Source organism: Lissotriton vulgaris, chromosome 1_2, assembly GCF_964263255.1.
Source record: "Lissotriton vulgaris chromosome 1_2, aLisVul1.2, whole genome shotgun sequence".
Lineage (NCBI taxonomy): Eukaryota > Metazoa > Chordata > Amphibia > Caudata > Salamandridae > Lissotriton > Lissotriton vulgaris.
The window spans coordinates 161,334,073-161,358,675 of NC_141686.1; the positions used below are offsets into that span (position 1 = coordinate 161,334,073).

General features: G+C 43.0%; 1 protein-coding gene across 1 annotated transcript in view; it reads right to left on the reverse strand.

Annotated features, from left to right (window-relative positions):
• The window catches only part of LOC147734743 (aldo-keto reductase family 1 member B1-like), a 114,315-nt gene that overhangs the window by 8,147 nt on the left and 81,565 nt on the right, over window positions 1-24,603 (reverse strand). Inside the window, exons 7-9 of the mRNA XM_086953027.1 lie at window positions 24,317-24,398; window positions 4,073-4,156; window positions 3,005-3,087 (exon numbers count right to left, since the gene is read on the reverse strand). Coding sequence (XP_086809153.1) covers window positions 3,005-3,087; window positions 4,073-4,156; window positions 24,317-24,398 — 249 coding nt within the window. The remainder of the gene's footprint in view (window positions 1-3,004; window positions 3,088-4,072; window positions 4,157-24,316; window positions 24,399-24,603) is intronic.

The following is a 24,603-nucleotide window of genomic DNA, read 5'->3' on the forward strand; positions in this document are numbered from 1 at the left end:
CAGCACACATTTGGTCTGAGGGGGGTTCTATATGAGTCAACATTTGAAAATGAGGCAAGAGTGTCTCTTCCTGTGGTGATGACTGAGCCAGATTCACATCCTGATGAAGGACTTAGTGCTATGGTGAAGCGAGAGAGAAGAGTGAGGGCGAATTTGTCTGAGGAACATGTGCTACACACTATTCCAGAGGAGAAACAGCAATCACAATGTGGATTTTACCACGCAATACCATTACATAGCATGCGTTACAACCCAAGGGAAAATGATGCATATTTAGATAAAAGTCTACAGCTGATACAAACCGTGTGGGAAAGAGTGAATGCAAACACACCTTTAAAGCTAGAGGGCACTGGGAGTCATTATTGGTAGGTAAAGTTCCTGTTATTTCTAGATTGTATTATGTTTGTGGAGCACATGCATATTTTAGATTGCCAAAAGGATGGTATGTAACATCTTATTTAGGTATAGTTTTCTAAAAATGTATCTTGTGGAACATTTTGATGATCCTGTATGGGAAGAGAAGACAAGACTCAAAAGAATAGATAGTGCTAGAGAAGTAGTAGAAGTAGTAGAAGATATTTAGGTGTGATTTTGAATGACATCAAGATTAGAAAGTTATCCACCATTGTGTCCACCAGTACAGCAGGAGCTTTATTAGTTGTGGATACTGAAATAGTTGCTGTAAAGTCCATGGGTTTGAAGAATCGCCTTGCTTTAGACATCCCCCTCGCAAAAGAGGGTGGAGTCTGGCAGATGTTAACGGTCCAACAATGTTGTACTTACATCCCTGACAAGAGTAAACATTTTTATTAGGAACATTACTGATCTGTAGTGTGATTTGAAAGAGTTGGAAGCAACATGTACTTGGAAAGCAACTGGAAATGGATTTGCTTCAGTGGGTAGATGGTTTGGATATCTGAAAAGTGGATTAGTGGTATGCACCTTGTGATCATTTCTCTTTGTGCAATATTCCTGGTTTTGATCTTTAAAGGATATGAGTATATAAGCAAAGAAGGGAGTGCAGACAAAGAGAGCAGATATAGAATTAGTGGAAAGTCAGAGTAGATACTATGATAAATGAAACATCTGGAGGAATCCAAACAAAAATGTATGAAACCCATCAGGTTTTGATTGGTCCATCACATAGCTAGATTTGCCATCAGAGGCGGGATTGGAACCGCATAATTTTGCCTCCACCCTAACACATCATGGAAATGCAATATATATGTGCATTTAGGACCATATACTCTGTGGGCCTGATTCACAGAATGAACTTAAGACTCAATCCTAAATGTACTACTATTTTGGTATTCACAGAATGCACTTACTACTTTTGGCATTCACAGAATGAACTTACTACTTTTGGTATTCACAGAAGTTTGGATTTTGTCTTAAGTCTGTCTTAAGTCTGTCTTAAGTCTGTCTTAAGTTTGTCTTAACCTCTTCGACGCTCATGACAAGGCCAGCTCGTCATGGGTTTTACCTGCGCTGTGCTTATGACGAGCTAGCCTTGTCACGATTATATGATAATCAAAGAATGTCAGCGCAGGACGGGAAAACCCCGTAGCAGCCAAGGTGTTAAGACAAACTTAAGACAAAATCCTAACTTCTGTGAATACCAAAAGTAGTAAGTTCATTCTGTGAATGCCAAAAGTAGTAAGTGCATTCTGTGAATACCAAAATAGTAGTAAGTTTAGGATTGAATCTTAATTTCATTCTGTGAATCGGGCCCTGTGTGCCTAACTTTATTAATGAGAAGCAAAGTATTCAACTTTATTAATGAAATGCTTTCACTGTAGAAACTAGATGTTCATGGCGTGTGCACTTTAATGTTTAGCGTAATCATGAAGAAATGTAGTTCTCATACATACCTACTCTATGTCACAGGTTGTGTTACATTAATTTGAAAGTACATTACACAATGTAAGCATGAACACATTTACCTAAGTTACAATTATAATAAATTTGAATATGCAGGTATAATCATGCAGTCAAAGTTCACATTTTAGGGTTCATCTGAACTAGCTTAACTATGCCTGAATTTCACAATGTATTTTCTGTTTGCCTTGCATTTTCTCCCCTATGTATGTGCAGTTTCAAGGCTTTATTAGCTAGAGAAAGGAGTGCTATGTAGTAGTGATAGTAAGGCCTGAGAAGAAAATCTTGGCAGTGATGTGAAGAGCTAATAAGCTGAATAAGGTGTCTATTTATTGTGTATGAGTAATGGTGTATCATCCAAGACTGTGAGAATGTCCAGGTTTCATGGAATGGGAAAATCTGGAGATATTGCCACTGTGCATGTGAAGTGCAATTACATTGGTTCCTGGAAGAGTGGTGTGAGGATCAAATGTATCTGTGTGTTTTTATTAATGTATGTATACACTGTTAGAGTTTAGAGCGGATCCCGTTTGGCTTAGAGAGGTACATAGCTATGCTTGCTGTATTTTTGTGTGTAAAGCTAAATGCTAAACACTTGTTTCCTTTTAGAGCATTTCCACTGAAATCCTTACTATGGTGACACCTTCCTGTTTTGCTTTCCTATTTTCTGAATATTTTTTGAGATTTCCATTCTGAACCATCCCTAATCCAACTTAGAGGCCTACTTAGGTGACTTACAATTTTTGTCATTTGTACCTATGTGGCTGCGCTTGTTGTATACTGAACTTACTTTGTCGACTAACGGTAACTTTTTTATTCTGCACCTGAGCGATGCTTAATTTGCATTGATTTGATTACTAATTTGCAATAAACCACCTAAACTTTAGTTACGGATTCTTGGTCCTTCTTGTGTGGTCAAATGGGCTACACAGATTTGAATTGTTTTATTGAATGCTAACTTCTTTGCTCCTCAGTCATCCATAAAGATCTGCCAAATGGTAATTGAGTGCCAACCATAATATCTGTCATTTATTTTACTTCTAAGATGCAAGTGTGTGCCAATATCCACATCTTATCTTAATTATAAAAAACATGAGCTCCGCCTTTTTCCAACCAGGATACTTACAGTTCCATGTCACAAAATCGCCAGTTTCTGTTAAAGCTCAGAATAGTCTCCATCTCATCTTGTGCCAGTTTAAAATCAAATACCTGGGAATGCCGGGAGAAACATAAATTGGGTCAATTGAGCAACACTGAAGAAATGATCAATAAGCAATTCAGCTATGATGTACAGTATTAACAGAATATGGCACCCCCTCCCCCACCCCTCAGTGTTTTTCCTTGCACCAGCACAAAAAAGCTGCCTAGTGCCAGCGCAGGCTACCTTGACCGTGGTGCAAGGGTGCCTGCGTTGCAGGAATGATTATGTTTGTGCATGAACGGACAACTCAGGATATTGAGCAGGGAATTGCACTACTGGAACGTTGGAAAAAGTGACGCTCCTGTGGCGCAATGCCCGTGTAAATATGTCCCTGAGTTCCAAATGATGATGATAGCATAAGATATGTGCATAAACTATTCATGACTTTGAATAATAATGCTTAGCAAAACAATAAGCCATATAGTGAGAGGGCTAATACAAATGTGGACATTTTGGGCAGGGAATAAAATAATAGGCTATGGATGTGTGATAAAAATATGATCATAGCTTTTCTAACATTTTCCCTAACTTGAATAATGACTGTAGAGTTGTTCATAATAGCCATCTTCATTCTGATGATTATGATTTGCAGTTGAGTTATACATAATAAATAATTCCACATAGTCAAATACCAATTATTGTGTTTGTTTACTAATTTCGGGATACAAGGGCATAGCTCCATTTGTGATCAGCTGCAGATAAGAGATTCTCTTACAGGTTTGCCTGACTTCCAACACTCACGCTCAGGAGTGAGAGACACCTGCCAGTCCTCATTTGCTTCTAAAAAGGCATTTATCTTTTTGGGGCTAAGAGGATCTACAAGGGGACTCCAGTGGTCTGGCGGGGGAGGGGGCGTGACAAAATGCAATAGATCTGATTTAGGTCACCTGACTATGCTTTGACTTAAAACACAAGCTCTATTAATCTTACATATACAACACATTTCACCCCTGTAACCTAGCACAGTGGTACAGCCCAAGTGTTGCACCTCACCTGAAAGTTTTGCTTGATGCGCTCCGGAGTGACTGATTTGGGAATTACAATCAAATCTCTCTGGATTTGGAACCGCAGTAATACCTACAATAATACAAAATAATTATTTTAAATGAACGGTCCTCTGAAAACAGCCTGCAAGACTCAGAGGATACTGCCTTCTAGCTCTTGGGTCTTCCCATTCTACTGTGATGTAGGGTCGCCACTTGAAATAAGGTGATGAAACCAATAATTGTGTCAAAGTCAAAATAGTCATTATTCGGCTTTGCATAAAACCATAAAAGATAATGCAGTAAAAACAACACAATAAAAAAAACAATTAAAAAATAATTGAATAACACAAAAAAATCGAGAATTGCACGTTTTGCCTTGAATCTGATTGTTTTTTAATTTAGTTTGAATCAACACTTTGCACTTTCGTAATACGAGGCTCTGCTTCCCTGAGAGGCCATTTTGTTGTGCCTCATGCCATCTCTAGTCAGCATTCTAGCTTTTAAGCTGGGTCTCGCCTCGGCTCACTGTTTAATGGCCTGGGAGCAGATGCGCAGCAGACGTGCGCAGCGGGTTCACCAAAGGGAAGCCCGTCTGCACCCGTCCACGTCCGACCGAGACCAAAAGCCACAACCCCATGCCCAAATATTGCTATGAGATTAATCTATTCTGCTAAACAATTGTCCAAGCTCCGTCAGACCAACTAAAAAATTCTTAATTTAGATGAAGCCGTCTCCGACTGCCAGAATTGTAGATTTTTTCTCACTTGCTCTAGGCAAAGTAATGAGTAAAGCGGAAGGGTCCGACATAATTGCAGTGAAACAGGAAAATCTGACAGTGTTGAGCGACCAGAGAAGATTACACCTAAAGGTACACTCTCAGCTCCTCAAGATTTTAAATTTTATAATATTAATTGCCGCTCACTCCCTAAACACAAAACTAATATTTTTGATCTCCTGATAAATAATCAACCCAATGCTGTATTTTTAAGAGAGACCTGACAACAAGATAGCTCAGGTCCTGATGTGGCAACAGCACTTCCATCTAACTATTCCATCATCAGAAAGGATAGGTAGCTAAAGTTGAGGGGTGGCATTGCGATTATCTATAAAAGCACTCTTGAATGCAAAGCTGATGATTTCTCTGCCACTGATTGTGAAGCTTTACTATTTAAAATCATGCTTACACAGAAGTTCACTTTTTCCAGTATATTGCTTTATTGTACTCCGGGCCCAGCTGGGCCATGGGCAATGTTCTTCCCCAACCTAGTAACCCCTTCATATTTTGAAGAGGCTGAAATGCCAGAAACCGGTCCCCGGTAGCTTGTCTCCTTTCTGGTAAAGAATTGGCTTGGTAGTTTAGTCTGCCCTGTTCCCATGATGCACTGGGCCAGGGACAGACTGATTTGCATATAGCCAGGTTCTGAGCTGGGATGGGGCAGTGAGATAAATAACGGTGATGGATCAAGCCCTGATCTTTGGACTGGGTAAGAGTGGTCTGCTCAATTCAGACACTCTGTTCATCACCACCCCCTTTTGTAAATCGATTTTGGCCACTATAGGTGTGGCAGGGTATACTCAGACATGAGTCCCTTTCTCACTGCTCCATCAGGATTCAAGCAAGCCGGGCCGAAGAGGCTGAAATGCCAGAAACCGGTCCCCGGTAGCTTGTCTCCTTTCTGGTAAAGAATTGGCTTGGTAGTTTAGTCTGCCCTGTTCCCATGATGCACTGGGCCAGGGACAGACTGATTTGCATTAAGCCAGGTTCTGAGCTGGGATGGGGCAGTGAGATAAATAACGGTGATGGATCAAGCCCTGATCTTTGGACTGGGTAAGAGTGGTCTGCTCAATTCAGACACTCTGTTCATCACCACCCCCTTTTGTAAATCGATTTTGGCCACTATAGGTGTGGCAGGGTATACTCAGACATGAGTCCCTTTCTCACTGCTCCATCAGGATTCAAGCAAGCCGGGCCGAAGAGGCTGAAATGCCAGAAACCGGTCCCCGGTAGCTTGTCTCCTTTCTGGTAAAGAATTGGCTTGGTAGTTTAGTCTGCCCTGTTCCCATGATGCACTGGGCCAGGGACAGACTGATTTGCATATAGCCAGGTTCTGAGCTGGGATGGGGCAGTGAGATAAATAACGGTGATGGATCAAGCCCTGATCTTTGGACTGGGTAAGAGTGGTCTGCTCAATTCAGACACTCTGTTCATCACCACCCCCTTTTGTAAATCGATTTTGGCCACTATAGGTGTGGCAGGGTATACTCAGACATGAGTCCCTTTCTCACTGCTCCATCAGGATTCAAGCAAGCCGGGCCGAAGAGGCTGAAATGCCAGAAACCGGTCCCCGGTAGCTTGTCTCCTTTCTGGTAAAGAATTGGCTTGGTAGTTTAGTCTGCCCTGTTCCCATGATGCACTGGGCCAGGGACAGACTGATTTGCATATAGCCAGGTTCTGAGCTGGGATGGGGCAGTGAGATAAATAACGGTGATGGATCAAGCCCTGATCTTTGGACTGGGTAAGAGTGGTCTGCTCAATTCAGACACTCTGTTCATCACCACCCCCTTTTGTAAATCGATTTTGGCCACTATAGGTGTGGCAGGGTATACTCAGACATGAGTCCCTTTCTCACTGCTCCATCAGGATTCAAGCAAGCCGGGCCGAAGAGGCTGAAATGCCAGAAACCGGTCCCCGGTAGCTTGTCTCCTTTCTGGTAAAGAATTGGCTTGGTAGTTTAGTCTGCCCTGTTCCCATGATGCACTGGGCCAGGGACAGACTGATTTGCATATAGCCAGGTTCTGAGCTGGGATGGGGCAGTGAGATAAATAACGGTGATGGATCAAGCCCTGATCTTTGGACTGGGTAAGAGTGGTCTGCTCAATTCAGACACTCTGTTCATCACCACCCCCTTTTGTAAATCGATTTTGGCCACTATAGGTGTGGCAGGGTATACTCAGACATGAGTCCCTTTCTCACTGCTCCATCAGGATTCAAGCAAGCCGGGCCGAAGAGGCTGAAATGCCAGAAACCGGTCCCCGGTAGCTTGTCTCCTTTCTGGTAAAGAATTGGCTTGGTAGTTTAGTCTGCCCTGTTCCCATGATGCACTGGGCCAGGGACAGACTGATTTGCATATAGCCAGGTTCTGAGCTGGGATGGGGCAGTGAGATAAATAACGGTGATGGATCAAGCCCTGATCTTTGGACTGGGTAAGAGTGGTCTGCTCAATTCAGACACTCTGTTCATCACCACCCCCTTTTGTAAATCGATTTTGGCCACTATAGGTGTGGCAGGGTATACTCAGACATGAGTCCCTTTCTCACTGCTCCATCAGGATTCAAGCAAGCCGGGCCGAAGAGGCTGAAATGCCAGAAACCGGTCCCCGGTAGCTTGTCTCCTTTCTGGTAAAGAATTGGCTTGGTAGTTTAGTCTGCCCTGTTCCCATGATGCACTGGGCCAGGGACAGACTGATTTGCATATAGCCAGGTTCTGAGCTGGGATGGGGCAGTGAGATAAATAACGGTGATGGATCAAGCCCTGATCTTTGGACTGGGTAAGAGTGGTCTGCTCAATTCAGACACTCTGTTCATCACCACCCCCTTTTGTAAATCGATTTTGGCCACTATAGGTGTGGCAGGGTATACTCAGACATGAGTCCCTTTCTCACTGCTCCATCAGGATTCAAGCAAGCCGGGCCGAAGAGGCTGAAATGCCAGAAACCGGTCCCCGGTAGCTTGTCTCCTTTCTGGTAAAGAATTGGCTTGGTAGTTTAGTCTGCCCTGTTCCCATGATGCACTGGGCCAGGGACAGACTGATTTGCATATAGCCAGGTTCTGAGCTGGGATGGGGCAGTGAGATAAATAACGGTGATGGATCAAGCCCTGATCTTTGGACTGGGTAAGAGTGGTCTGCTCAATTCAGACACTCTGTTCATCACCACCCCCTTTTGTAAATCGATTTTGGCCACTATAGGTGTGGCAGGGTATACTCAGACATGAGTCCCTTTCTCACTGCTCCATCAGGATTCAAGCAAGCCGGGCCGAAGAGGCTGAAATGCCAGAAACCGGTCCCCGGTAGCTTGTCTCCTTTCTGGTAAAGAATTGGCTTGGTAGTTTAGTCTGCCCTGTTCCCATGATGCACTGGGCCAGGGACAGACTGATTTGCATATAGCCAGGTTCTGAGCTGGGATGGGGCAGTGAGATAAATAACGGTGATGGATCAAGCCCTGATCTTTGGACTGGGTAAGAGTGGTCTGCTCAATTCAGACACTCTGTTCATCACCACCCCCTTTTGTAAATCGATTTTGGCCACTATAGGTGTGGCAGGGTATACTCAGACATGAGTCCCTTTCTCACTGCTCCATCAGGATTCAAGCAAGCCGGGCCGAAGAGGCTGAAATGCCAGAAACCGGTCCCCGGTAGCTTGTCTCCTTTCAGGTAAAGAATTGGCTTGGTAGTTTAGTCTGCCCTGTTCCCATGATGCACTGGGCCAGGGACAGACTGATTTGCATATAGCCAGGTTCTGAGCTGGGATGGGGCAGTGAGATAAATAACGGTGATGGATCAAGCCCTGATCTTTGGACTGGGTAAGAGTGGTCTGCTCAATTCAGACACTCTGTTCATCACCACCCCCTTTTGTAAATCGATTTTGGCCACTATAGGTGTGGCAGGGTATACTCAGACATGAGTCCCTTTCTCACTGCTCCATCAGGATTCAAGCAAGCCGGGCCGAAGAGGCTGAAATGCCAGAAACCGGTCCCCGGTAGCTTGTCTCCTTTCTGGTAAAGAATTGGCTTGGTAGTTTAGTCTGCCCTGTTCCCATGATGCACTGGGCCAGGGACAGACTGATTTGCATATAGCCAGGTTCTGAGCTGGGATGGGGCAGTGAGATAAATAACGGTGATGGATCAAGCCCTGATCTTTGGACTGGGTAAGAGTGGTCTGCTCAATTCAGACACTCTGTTCATCACCACCCCCTTTTGTAAATCGATTTTGGCCACTATAGGTGTGGCAGGGTATACTCAGACATGAGTCCCTTTCTCACTGCTCCATCAGGATTCAAGCAAGCCGGGCCGAAGAGGCTGAAATGCCAGAAACCGGTCCCCGGTAGCTTGTCTCCTTTCTGGTAAAGAATTGGCTTGGTAGTTTAGTCTGCCCTGTTCCCATGATGCACTGGGCCAGGGACAGACTGATTTGCATATAGCCAGGTTCTGAGCTGGGATGGGGCAGTGAGATAAATAACGGTGATGGATCAAGCCCTGATCTTTGGACTGGGTAAGAGTGGTCTGCTCAATTCAGACACTCTGTTCATCACCACCCCCTTTTGTAAATCGATTTTGGCCACTATAGGTGTGGCAGGGTATACTCAGACATGAGTCCCTTTCTCACTGCTCCATCAGGATTCAAGCAAGCCGGGCCGAAGAGGCTGAAATGCCAGAAACCGGTCCCCGGTAGCTTGTCTCCTTTCTGGTAAAGAATTGGCTTGGTAGTTTAGTCTGCCCTGTTCCCATGATGCACTGGGCCAGGGACAGACTGATTTGCATATAGCCAGGTTCTGAGCTGGGATGGGGCAGTGAGATAAATAACGGTGATGGATCAAGCCCTGATCTTTGGACTGGGTAAGAGTGGTCTGCTCAATTCAGACACTCTGTTCATCACCACCCCCTTTTGTAAATCGATTTTGGCCACTATAGGTGTGGCAGGGTATACTCAGACATGAGTCCCTTTCTCACTGCTCCATCAGGATTCAAGCAAGCCGGGCCGAAGAGGCTGAAATGCCAGAAACCGGTCCCCGGTAGCTTGTCTCCTTTCTGGTAAAGAATTGGCTTGGTAGTTTAGTCTGCCCTGTTCCCATGATGCACTGGGCCAGGGACAGACTGATTTGCATATAGCCAGGTTCTGAGCTGGGATGGGGCAGTGAGATAAATAACGGTGATGGATCAAGCCCTGATCTTTGGACTGGGTAAGAGTGGTCTGCTCAATTCAGACACTCTGTTCATCACCACCCCCTTTTGTAAATCGATTTTGGCCACTATAGGTGTGGCAGGGTATACTCAGACATGAGTCCCTTTCTCACTGCTCCATCAGGATTCAAGCAAGCCGGGCCGAAGAGGCTGAAATGCCAGAAACCGGTCCCCGGTAGCTTGTCTCCTTTCTGGTAAAGAATTGGCTTGGTAGTTTAGTCTGCCCTGTTCCCATGATGCACTGGGCCAGGGACAGACTGATTTGCATATAGCCAGGTTCTGAGCTGGGATGGGGCAGTGAGATAAATAACGGTGATGGATCAAGCCCTGATCTTTGGACTGGGTAAGAGTGGTCTGCTCAATTCAGACACTCTGTTCATCACCACCCCCTTTTGTAAATCAACTTTACCATTTTGGGTAATCTGAATTCAAACTTAGATGATCCTAAATGTAATAAAAGTGTGTCATTCATTTAGAAGCAATGAACGTTCAACTTTGTAATTCAGGTCCTACCCATGTCGCAGGCCATCTGCTTGATCCTATTTTCTCTAATTTGTCTGACCTTAGCTGCCCCACTGCTTTTCCCTTGTGCTGGTCCGATAATTTTTCTGTTACTTTCTTGTTGAAAGTCTCGCCTTGCCCTCCAGCAATCTCTAAACAAAAAGTTAGAAGTTGGGGAAAACTCAATGTCTTGGCTTTGAACAAATTTCTAACTGACAGTAAACCCGCTGTCGAACAGATTTCAACCACGGATCTTGGTTCTATCCAAAACTGGATTTTACAAGCAGTTGATACCTGCCTCCCTCTGTCCAACAAACGCACTAACAATCATCGACCACCAGCCCCTTGGTTCACTGACAGGCTTAGGATTAAAAAGTCCAGATGTAAAACCCTAGAAAGAAACTGGAGGAAAAACTACCAGATAGGTGCCAAAGTGGCATACAAAAAAGCCCTAAGTGAGTACCACATTCTCTGTAAAGTAGCTTGAGCCGAGTTTTTCTCACATAAAATATCTCAAGCACAAAATTGCTCTGAAACTCTTTTCAAGGTGGTAAAAAAACTCTCCGGTTCTGAAACCCAGGCCACTCCCCTTGTCCTTACTGGTACTCAATGTGAGGAACTCGCCCACTACATTGTGGATAAAGTTGAAAAATACACTCTGCACTGTCCTGTAAAAACTCACAAAATATTCCATCTGATACCGAGACCTCCCCAAATGCTACCATTGACTGAGACCTACAATAACACAAAACCAACCGACAAACTGAAAGCTTGATCTATTTTGGAATTCAGCTCGTTTAACCGATTTTTGCAAACATTAAATCTGGTTCTCCCCATGATCAACTTCCTACTTCTGTGGTGAAACAGCTTGATGCCCCTATACTTTCCATAATTATGGACCTCCTCAACGCCTCTTTGCATGAGGGCCTCGTTCCCTCAGAATGGAAACATGCTATGGTGCTCCCTCTCCTAAAGAAAGCCAATGCTGACCCGACTAAGCCATCTAAATTCCGTCCATTATCGCTGCTCCCGGCTTTTTCTAAAATTCTTGAAAATCATGTTAACACTCAGCTGACCTCCTTTGTTGAGTCCCAGCATTTTATTCATACCTCTCAATCTGGATTTAGAGCTGGTTTCATTACTGAATCAACTCTACTTGGAGTCACCGAAACACTGAGGCACCGGTTGGATGAGGGCGAAATGGTGGCTCTTATTTTACTGGACCTCAGCGCCGCGTTTGATGCGGTGTCTCACACTGTTCGATTGAGAGCCCTGCAGTACTTGGGCCTAGAGGTCTCAACTTTGCAGTGGCTTGGCTCTTTCTTAACCTTCTGTACTTTTCAGGTCTTTTCTGCAGAGGCCAGCTCCAATTCTTACTTGTCACCCTATGGAGTCCCCCAGGGCTCTGTGCTGAGCCCTTTGCTGCTTAATGTCTATGTCCGTCCTCTGGCTGATGTTGCCGAGGAGGCTGGGCTGTCCCTTTTTTCCTACGTCGATGACACTCAGATCATCTTTTCCCTCTCCTTATCTTAGAGATCTGAACCCTCAACAACTTACTCAAACTTAATGGAGACAAGACTGAAGTCATGATCTTAGGGGAAAAATATGAACTCTGAGGACCTAAACACTGGCCTTCTTAAATTGGTGCCCTGCCAGTACTTCAGGTTTGCAATTTGGGCCTCATCATTGACAATCATCTTTCAATGAAACAACAAGTCACCAAAGTGGCTTCCACCTGTTTTAGTGTTCTAACATGGCTGAGCCAAATTCGATTGATGATACCTCTCTCTGCGCAGAGAAGGGTAGTTCATGCCCTGGTAACTTCTTGTCTAAACTACGGTAATGTTCTTTATCTGAGTTCAAACAAAGCTACGATTCAAAGACTTCAAGTGGTACAGTTTGCGGCGGCCAGACTGTTGTCTCATATACCTAAGACTGCCTCAGTCTCTGGCTTTCTTTGCACCTTCATTGTTGGCTAAAGATGGGGAATCTAGTCAAATTCAAAGCTGTGTGCTACATGTTCAAAATCTAACTGGAGTGGCCCCAAAATATATGCAATCTCTAGTTCAACTCTACCAACCCTCACGCCCTTTGCGCTCTGCCCTGCAAATTATGTTTGCTATCCCTAAAATCAAACTTATTTTTCCTACCTGGGACCCACCCTATGGAATTCTCTACCTCTCTCTTTACGTGAGGAAACCATGTATGGTAGATTCGGCAGAAGTTTGAAGTTTGAAGACTCTCCTACCCGGTTGGTGCCAGGAAAACTCTTGGGGTAGCTGTGCGCCCTACAAATTCAGTTTATTGATATTTCAGAATAACCATACAAGATATACAAATGCAAACACGATCACAGTAAAATGGGTAGGACTTAAATGTGTCTGCTGAATGCGTCCAAGATAAACAGACTGATGATAAAATCTTAGCTCAACCTTCAATGGATTTCATGCACCTAACAGCCTCCTTAAGAAAAGAGGAAGTCCTAAAACATACATCTGGGCTCCCTAAAAGCTGTAGATAAAATAATGCATCACAACACTTTCTAAAACTGAGAGACTTTAAAACTGGCTTTGGGTAGATAACAAAAGGAGCACTGTAAAATTTGCAGAAGAACATGAAGTGCATCATGAAGAGTTTGAGTTCTGGACCTGTTGCACGGACAGGCCTGAACGCCAGCTCCCAATCTACAATGGCTTTCCCTAAAAACAGAGAATGCCCAAAACGGATCCCGCCGGAAGCGAAGCAAGATCGACCTCTCCCACTCAGAATGAGGTAGAGATAGATAAATTACTGGTATTTTTCTCACAAGCTAAGTGCTAAATAGTCCTTGACTGAAGTTTTGGTGGCCTCAGTATGTAGTCTTCGCGAAAGATTGAACGCTTTGAATGTCTATTTAACCTCCATCTTATCAGATTTTAATAAAGTGTGTGGCGCGTGTGACATGTATGACAGTCCTAGCTCATTAAACATTATGGAGACAGCTCAACCAAGGAATGGAGCGACCTCTATCAAGGTTGAGACAATCCTGTATAATGTTCCTACATAATCTGGCCTCCGCGTTAGTTCATAGCATTAATTGGGCCAATGTGATTTTATCTGTAATAAAATTAAGTTTAAGAATGATCCGAATGAACAATAAAATGGGAGCTAGTAGGGGGAAGATGAACCAAATGCCTTCAAAAACTGCTCTCCTCTAATTGCACGGCCAGAGGGTTTAAATAGTCCCAGACTCATGCCCGAAGCTGGGGTGATGCATTGTGCATTATAAATGATTAAAGATGGTGCGGTGGAGCCCTTCCATGTCGCTTTGTGGATATTAAAAAGGGCCCCTGCCAAGCTACTTGATTTTAGCCATGCAGGAGTAACCTATGAATGCCTGGAGTCCAATTAATCAAAAACAACGCCAAGATAACAAAAACAGTTAACACTGGTTAAAATGTGTCTATTGACATGGAGTTTAGAGGATCCTTTATTTACGGGAACATATGCCATGTGATGTGACTACCCATTGTTGGTAGTTAGGTCAAGATTGCTCATAAAAACCACAAAAATCTCAACCAGAATACTTCAAGCTCTGCGAGTCCGGGCTCAAAAGGACCATGTCATTTGCATATGCCAATGCAGGTGCCAACAGATTCTGTATTCTCTGCATATTCGTGGTTACACTCTACAAATGTGAGATCAATTTGTTTAAATAGAGGCTAACCCACAAAGGAGCCAGGATGCAGCCTTGGTGCACCCCTCTGGCATTGACCACAGTTTGGCTCTATTCACTCTACAGGCCCATTAAGGCCAGGTAGAGTGGAGAGTGCGTGGCAACGGTGTATGTGCCAAGGATCAAATGTACATTCATGCACTGTTCCACAGTACCCAGTCCTCCAAGCAAACCAAATTGGAATGGGCCCAACATCTTGTTTCTTAGTTGCCCAAGCTCTTACTCGGTTGAAGACCACCCTACCCACAGTCTTAACAATGCTTCCAAGTAAGGAATTCGTTCTGTAGCACCTTGAAGAATTCTTATAGTCTTTTTGAAGATGGAAACAATGGTGGATACCATCCAAGAACTTGGGATCTTGTTACAGAAAGAGTTGTTTAAACATTGGCCAGCAAAGGGCCACCAGGGGTCGATGGTGCCTTTTATGAGGTCCATGAGCACTCCATCCAGCCCGGGAGCCTTTCTACCAGGGTTTGGCTTTATAGCAGCTACCACTTCCTGCAAAGTGAAATTCAAGTGGCAGCATTTCTCATTTTGTCCTTTAGACAGTCCTCTAATTCCTGCTCCTTTGCAGTAGTGTATGGTGCCAAAATGCTGGATCCAGTCTAAACCAGAGACATTACAAGATAAAAGGGGGTTTGTCGGGCATCCTCTGTCTAATCCTATTCACCATATCCCAGAATACTTTACTATTTTGATGCGTAGCTACACGTTCCATTTTTTCCTATTCCCTGTTAAACAAAAGTTCCCTCCGGTCCTTTAGGATGTTTTAATAAATTGACCTTGCTGCCCTCATCCACTAGTGTTCTTTAGGGTGATCCAATAGTGCCATCCTCAAAAAGTGATTGGCCGCAGAGCATTGACTGTCAGACCGGCATGGGCACTCTTGTTTACTACAGCTAGGCTACAGAAGATGATTGCCTCATAATGGGCCAATAAGACACCGTTGCACCCATCTCCCAAACAGCCTTGAAATAACTGATGGTGATTTTTTTGAGTTGGCAAAGGGTAAATGCAGGATTATTCAACTGTCAGACTAATCTAAGGCCATCGTTGGATTGCTGGGAGATTGCCACAGAGACAGCTGGCACTTTGGTCTTGCTTAGGGGAAAATGACCTTGAACAATAATGGACCTCCTCACTCTGTCTCCTTTATATAGCCCCGGTAAAACCAAAAAGAAAAAGCCCTAGTGGAAGAGTATAGTCAATGATCGAGGCTCGACCCAACCCCCTGAAGAGACTGCTCGAGGACCGATTAATTGAACAGATTAATCAAGTCAACAAGGTCAAAGTCCAAAACAAAATACCCACATTCCGTCCCTCTGCCGTACATATGTCCTAAGGGGACAGCTTGATTGTCCCATCCCAAGTCCTCACACAAGAGAGCTATCTCAGCATTAAAATCCCCACTTAGAAGATAAAATGGCAGAGCACAAACCCCCTCCCCGATAGGCCTCAAACCTAAAAGAAAAGTGACCAAATGAGAATAATGGATGCAGTCAGAATATATGAAGACATTATTGTAGACATTAACCAGACAAAAATTATAAGGACTAAAAATATCCTGGATGAGCAATGCTTGAAAAGATTACGCCTTAATGAACATAAATCAGCGTTGAGAAATGGTATATTGAATGCCCCATTGGTAGAGCACAAGGACATTTGGATTTACCTTGGTTTACTTTAGAAAATATTATAGGAAAAATGTGTGGTGGCTGCCTAGAGGAGAAAATGAAATTCAGGGAACAGTGTTACATTTCGAGGCTCAACACTGTGAGACAAGGTCTTCATTCAAGGGAGGAATTGATGAAACTCACTTATCAATAGGGTAACACAGTTCAAGAAGAATATGTACAACAGACCTCTAATGAATCAGTGAAATTAAAGAATGTGAAGTTATTAGCGCACCAACAGAACCATACGACTGGGGTGCACAGTATGGTTAACACACATCAAGATAACTTAAATAATAACAAGACCATAGGTTGGTAGGGAACCATATGGGACCTTATTAGGCTCTGGAATTCCGACCCCCATTTGAACATTTCTGGGATCATTATAATGCTTCCAGTGAACAAATATTCTCACATTGATGCATGCATAGCTCAGATGTATTAAGAGGTAAATCATTTTAGAATGAAACCTTTGAATCTGACCAAAAGGGGAGACGGGCGCTTGCTCTAATGCGATGTCTACATTAGAGAGCCTTTTACAGCATTAGTTAAGGGAGAAAATCTAAACATATGCCAACCAAACAAATTAATAAAACTGAGATTTTTCGCAAGTCTCGCAGTACGGCAGAATCCACTAAAATATGGCGGCACCAAATCCCAAGGGGCGAGTCGACTTCTGGCAAAGATCGCATGTGACACCAGAAAGAAGACATCCATGTTAGCCTGAGAGGAATCGGGTCCACATGGAAAATACAAACAGGATGGCAAGAAGTGGTGACACTTTCACGAAATACACGAACCGAGGTAAAAGGAGTTAATGTACACCTGATCTCAGGATAGGGGGATAGTATAGCAAGAAATTAGCACAAATAACTTGAGAAAATAAGAAATACAGGGGCATATTACCATGGGCCATTATCGCCGCATTAGCGGGACTTTTTCTAGCTAATTCGCCGATAATTTCATCGCCCTATTACCAAGCTGTAGCTTACACCAGTTAGCGACAGCTTGTAGGTGATAGCGGGCATTTAGGGGCCCACTTTGCATGTCAGCGATAATTATCGCTAATGACATGCAAAGTGGGCGTGCTAAGATGTTAGCGACTGAAAACAGTCGCTAACATCGCTATCTCCGATTACCAACTTTTTGAAATATTTGCACTAAGCGCGAATATCTTCAAATGCTAATGCCTGCCCAGAGCTGTTCTTAGCCATGTTATCCAATCGTAGGTGGATAACATGGCTAAGAGCATTAGCTCGGTAATCCATGAATATCACTGACTTTTCAGCGATATTCATGCATTTCGGCCGATTTTTATCACTTAGGAGATAAACCTTGATAATAGCAAGGCTCCTAAGCAATAAAAATAGGCGAAGCACGGCGATAAAATTACTGCCGCTAACCAAGCATAGCAATAATTATCGCTTATGCTTGGTAATATGCCCCGCGATTTGTGACCCGGACACTCTTTGCCTTCATTTACAGAGAATGGGCCGATCGAGGTTGAGTGGAGGCCAATTTTTGAGCGACTAACAGCCAAAGACGATGATTGGCCTACCATCCTAAAGAAATCCGACCTAATTAGAAGGGAGGGTGCTATATCTAAATAACAAGTGGGGGAATACTTTTCTAAAAAAAAAACTTCTTTGATTTCGTGATTGTTGGGAATCCCTTGATGGATGTCCCTGATATCAGTAGAGATAAGGCTCTCCATATAAAATGAAAAAATACATATATATATTTCTTTTTGTTGCCCATGTTTCTCTGCAGTAGAAATCAATATATATGGGACTTACTGACATTGTTGAAGTACAAACAGACCCCATATAATGGTCTGCAACAAAGCATATAACAGATACGCGATGGGGACTGATTAAAAGGCCCGACGGGTGAGTTCTATGCAACATGATTGAAACCATTGTATTTAGTGGAGTATCATAGTAGCATGGAAGCATGTGATTAACGATCGAATTTTAATAATAGAAAGAAAGTTGGAGAGTTCTTAGCCTATGGCACATGAGTGAACAAAATGATGGACGTGTTTTGACTTGAGTAGGCATAGTTACAGTATAGTTGCTGAGAAACTGACTACATTGAATTTTGTATGTTGATGTGTGGGATCAGCTAAAGATATGAGGTTTGCATTTTGCTGAACCCCTGATTGATATTATGGTGCCACAGTACAAACTAGGAAGTATAATTAATACAACTCAAATTTGTGTTATAGTGAATCATAGGTCTTTGTGTACCTGTATAATCAAGACCAAAGATCGATTTTATTAGATATTTGATACTGGTGGTAACTGTGACATTTGTGTATTTATATCCAGGTGCCAATGACAACGATTCACAAATGAGAGATACAACTGTGGTCTTCAAAAAGGTGGTCTATATTTGTGCAATACTACCAAACCATGTGACGCATCTAACTGACTAAATCTGTAGAACATACTGGCCTGGTAGATGGGAGCTTTTCACTGATCATATGCCTGTAGTGATTATATACACAGATTCGTTGATGAATTGATGACTAAGTGTACTGTCTTATGCGTTTTATCTCCCTTCTTTTTCTATTTATATAAAAATAAATCCATTGTATTTTAAAATTATATAGGACATTTGCTTGCTTATCTGTTTTAGGATTTGCACTTAATACAAATTGTTGGATTTCAATTGATGGGGTCTGATCAGTTGTGAAACAGTATTTTGTTCATATTTAAGATCAATATATTGTTTTTTAGTGATGTGTTTGGCTTAACGATATGATATCATTTTTTGTTAACTACAACTTTTATATTACTCCTATGTCTGTAGCGCTATAAATAACAGTTGGGGTTCGGATGTATACATGAGGTGTGATTGAAATCATGATTGTGCTGCTTGTAGCATATGGTAAGGTTGGAGACCAAAGGGAATGTTAGCTTTATTTAACAATTAAGTTAACCCATGCAGGGTTCGTAATCTTATCCATAATACCCGCAGCATTCCGGCTCGGCATGGAAAAACAACGGTCAGCTCCCACCGTCTTGGAATAATAACCTTCTGGTTGGATACCAGAACACATAGGTGAACAACTAAAAGAAGAGTCACCTACTGCAAAAGGGGGCATTAATAAATGTCCATCAGACGGTAAAGGGTTGACCTCCATAGTATCATTCCCCTCTACACTGGTATTAGATGGAATGGCCTGAGTGACGTCAGGGAGTCAGTCCAAACCTGCTAAAATATCAAAATGATTTGAGGTTAGTACTTTAAAACATCAACATTTCACAGGGAAATAGGGTTAACCCGATCAGACACTTGTGAATCAGATACATTTGGTGGCTGCGGTTTAAAGCAGGCTGGGGTTGAAAATGTGGTTTGTAAAAATAACGTAAAGGTAATAAAACAATGTTGCTCCTGAATACCGGTTAGCTTGGACATCCAAAAAGCAAACTCCGCACCAATAATGGGGATCTAAAATTAATAACATAGTCACCACATCTGTCCACTTGCCCAGGCCCAATCGAACCAACCCTGTAAGTCAATAAAATATTGTTTGCAGAAGATAAGCAGAAATTCCTGTACCACACATGCCAGTCCAGAGTTTTATTAAAAAGTTCTTCTGATCCTGTGCAAAGGAGGATCACTTGTTAAGATAGCCACATACGGACAAGAAGCTAAAGGGAGATTCAACACTGGTTGGCTGAGGTTGAGAAATGACCCACTGTTCTCAATCCCATTAGGGTTGGGATCATCTGGGAAATTTAGGCCCTGGAGATGATGCAAGGATTTGGCAGGTGGAGAAAAGGGGGATAGGAGAGACAAATCAGAAAAATTGCGCTTAAATGCTAGGATAGTATTATCAGGACAGTGTATACCTGTTGGAAACCTCCAAACTGTCATAGGCCCTGAAATATTGAGGGAATTAACTGATGTGCAGGTGTGCTCTCCGTACCCCCCATAGGGAATGATGGCGGCTGGACCTGGCTTGGGGGCGAAAAGGAGAGACATGTTTAGCTAGCAGCCTCACAATTTCATTTCAGGCCACCCGCCTAGACCCTATTACATTTACGGGTGGCTGAGGTCTTTCAGAAGCAATAGACATGTTTTCAGATGCAAACCTAGTGCTCCCTGGAGGAGGATCGCTGGGTGATAGCACCGTATCAGAAGATGTAGGGACTGCATTTGAGACTGCATTTGCACCTGAAACCACACCAGAATGAGGGAAAGGCACCTTTCACTTCATGCAGCTTCGGTACTGATAGCTCCCATAGCCCTCTCCAGCATCCTATCTACTGAGGTGCCTTTTACGGGAGGACTGGAGGTGGGAGGATCTTCTGCAGATTTTCTTTTGCCCATATCACAGTAAACAGTGGGTCGCAGTACAATAAGAAAACCGAAGAGAAGGCAACTCCGGATGAAGACCGAAGAGGAGTAGCCCGGTCACCACTGAGCTCTGACGGGCACAGGCAGGCCAGTCCTTGGCCAAGACATTGCCTAGGCATGGCCAATTCGTGTCCAGCACAGTGGGCCTTTCGTTGGCACTTTAAAGCGCTAGGGGAGTCCTGCTCCCTCCCCTCTCAGCTGCAGTGAACGGTGGTGGCGCCTATGGGTGCAAGGGCTGATGGGACTGGGAGTCCTCACACAACAAAATGTCCCATGCAACGGGGCTGTCATTAGCACTATAAAGCGCTAGGGAAGCCCTGCTCCTCCCTCTTTCAGCTGTGGTGAATGGTTGTGCCACCTCCGGGCACATGGGCTGATGGGACAGGTAGTCTCAGACACAAGAAAATGTCCCGTGCAGCAGGGCTGTCATCAGCGCTATAAAGCGCTTGGGGGGTTGCCCCTCTCATCTGCGATGAATGGTGGTGGTGCCTCTGGACGCAAGGGCTGATGGAACAGGTAGCCCCCAAGACAAGACTCAACAATTGTGATCTGGGGTACACTTGCATAGAACTGAAGAACATCTTGCATAATGGTCCCAAAATGGTCTACATTGGAAAGGTCCATTTAGGGAAAGAAAGGGTAAGTTTTAGAAAATAACTATAAAAATACTTCTTGCGCATCTGATGCGCAAAACAGACCCAGGGAATACAAATCGTCATGGTTCGCACCCATCCTTAATACTGCTTATGATTTCCAGACCTCCATAGCACTCCATTTGGATGTGAATCTTCTCTTTTCACCTTCATTCGTTTTCTTATTTACTCTATACAGATGCATTGAATACTGTTGTAGAATGCAATGAAAGGAAAATGAACAAAATAAATAAATGAGTCTTCCTTACCAGTATTGCAGGAATCTTTATGCAGATCTCGACTGATGCATGTAGACATCAGTTTCAAACTCAACACTTCCCAGTTGGTTCTATCATATTTTATAAACTTTATACACACATTCAGGCTCTCTTTTGCTTTCAAATTCTCTCCTCCTTTTCTTTCCTCTTCAATTATGCCTCTCTCAAGCTGTCTCTCCGCTCTCTCATTCACAATCTCTTGTTAATGATGTGGCTCTTTCATTTACTTGATGGTAACTTGCAGGTGCATTTTCAATGATTTTGCATTAAGAGACTAGGGGCCAGATGTATCAAGGCTTTTGCGACTCGCAAACGGACTTTTTGCATATTTTCATATGTATGAAAAAATCGCAATTTAAGGAATCGCAATAATTTGTGATTCCTTTTTTTGCCATAGCATTTAAGGAATCGCAAATTTAGCGATTCCTTAAATAATATGTATGTAACATTTTGAAATTGAGATTTTGTGTTAAGAAATCGCAAATTACCACCAACTTGTAGTTGGTGGTAATTTGCGATTTCTTTTAAAAATGCCCTATTTGGCATTTGTAAGGGTGGCATGTGAGGCACGTGCATGCCCATAGGGAATGTATGTGCGCCACATGCACACACATGTAAATTTTAGGGGTGCAGAGGGTGTCTTTGAGACACCCCTGCACCCTTGAAATAATTCTCAAATTGCGATTAGCTAATTGCGAATTCGCAATTTGAGAATTATTGCACTATCATTCCTATGGGCCTCCTGGCCCATAGGAATGCATTGGAAATTATTCTTTATTTGCGAATTCACAAAATGCGAATTCGCAAATAAAGAATAATAAGGAATCGCTAAAAAATAGCGATTTTGTACATACATTCCATTTTGCGGAATTCTAAATAGCGATTCGCAAAAAATCGCTATTTAGAATTCGCAAATCGGAATCTTGATACATCTGGCCCTAGGAGGTTCATAGCAGCACTGCCTAATTCCCTTTTAACGCATAGGTTTCTAAAACTTTCTACAGGCAGCACTCTGTGAGTCAACATTTGGTCACATTATGTCAAGTGTTTCGTAGTATAGGCAAATGAAACACATTGACAAAACATTGTAACACCCTGTTGGCTGCACTGGGCTGGTACTTTTGCTTTGCGTCGCCGTTTTTTAAAAACCTGAACAAGCTGCAATTAGCCCAATAGCATTATGTTAATTTCTAAAGGCACTCTTTGTCCTCAAGTGCCCGTGCCTTTGTTCAAACAGAGAAGGCTGAGGCGCTGGACCTTTGTCTTTTCCAAGAGAACCTTTTACCATGACAAACTGCCCATCACAATAAAAGTCTCACCCTTGGATATTTTGTATTGGCTTTCGGATGGCTCAGAACGAGATCTATTCCACCTCCATAGGGACTATTTGATTAGCCAGATTTCCAGGCTTAGCAGAGGTCCTCCTTTATTTCAAAGTTGTAAACCTCGAAAAAAACTGCAATGGGAGATTTAGGAAGAAGGCATCCTAGAACTTCTATAACACTGGCCAACAACCAATCACTCTTTTTAGGCATTTGCATGTAAGTATCGTTTTTTTTATAGGACGACCCAAGCCAAAAGGCGGTGAAGATATCTACAAGATCAAAGATGGACGTTTGTACATGGATGTAAGGGTTCCTCATCACCATCAGATTTTGGGAAATCCTCAAAAGTCCCACTCATAGCTTTCCTTGCTTTCCGGGTGTTGGACAACATGATTCAACCTCATTTGCCTGAGGACTGGTTAGGTTGCAGGATCACACTCTCTTTAGGCATCCTTAAAATGTTCAAGTTGAAGATACCATCACTACATATTTCTTGCTCCTGGCAAGATAAGAATCTCCATGGCAAAAGAAACTAGAGAATTGAAGTTGCAACTCTTAAGATTTGGAGATACTGGAGAGCATAAAGGGAAGGCAGGACGTTTTCTTTACGTGCACTGTGGTATTACTTTAAACATTACAGGCATGAATATCAACTTGTTTTCCCAGATGACTCAAACAGCATGTCCAAAATAGTAAAATGATTAGGAATGGTCCTTGTTCTTGCAGATGAGCCCATACTACCTGAAATAAAATGACAATATCTCCCACTGGTGACCTAAAATGCTGTTCCATCAAAAAATATGATGCAGTAAACTCCCTCTCTGAATCCGAAAATATTTGGGGAATCAACAGCGGACAAACCAAAAATTGGGACACAACCCATGGTGCCAGAAGACACACAGATGTAGTTGCTGGCTGTTCAGTACTAAAATTCACGAAGGCTGGGTGAGGCAATAAACTCAATACCAATTCACGCCAACCGTGTTTAATTTCCTTTCTTTTCTTATGCCTTCTGTGTTTCTTAGCAGACACAGATGAATCGTTTGAGATCAAGAAGAACTGCTCCTTAACTGTAAAGGCACCTTAAACAGATCAAGGGTAGGACCTGAACTTTGATACTTTTATACAAAAGCTAAAGATCCCATTACTACAGTACTGATGTACTGCCAATGGTACTATACGGGGAATCACACTCAGCTGCTACAGGTATAGACAGGTTGGTCAATGATGGGATATTTGGCTCTAGGGATCTGATGACACATTTAAGCCTCACAGCCTTGTGGGGTCCAGACCAAAAGGCAAATAGTGTTCAAGGGCTGTTTGGAGGTGAAGAGTAAGCACTACTTATGATTCTGATTAGTTAAATAAAGATGAATACGAGTTTGGAAATCTACAATGTGCACTTTAAAGTGTGTACAGTGGTCATGGATTGGTTTTAGTGTGCAGAACGCTCCTGTGAATCTGGAATTAAGATGGCTTACAGTGCTCAGGGGATTAGTAGACTGGTGCCCCATCTCTGAGTCAACCCTTAGCCTCCTACTGAAGGTCTGTATATTATTTCAAATATATGTCTAAGGTCAATGACAGTATTACATATGCTCTTTAATAACGTTAACACACCCTTAGCGGCAACAGGCAGAACACAAACTAACATGAAGGGGACAAACAGGAAGAAAGTATTACAGGAAAGGTTACAAAGAGGAATATGGAATAGTTTGACAAAAGTAGAGGGATAAAAGGATCAGTAGATTAGACTTTTTTTAGAGCCATTAGTCTGAATAAACTTCACTGTCACCAGGTACCTGAGCAGATGTTTTCTTGTACTTTGCGGCAATCTTCTTGATCCTAGGGTCCTCCAGGAGGGCTGGATCTTCAGGTTTGGCCCTAGTAAAGATAGTAGGAGAAGAAGTAGTGACATTTAGAAAAGGCAGGCTAAGTAGATCTTATGAGTTCACAACGCAGTTGCGTTTATATTTTCCATAGTTCTCCATGTTTTAGATTTATAATTAAAGAAGGTATAACGGGAGATAGGATGAATGGAATGGAGAAAGAAAGGACAAAACATGGATTTTTGAAGGCACAGTTTTAG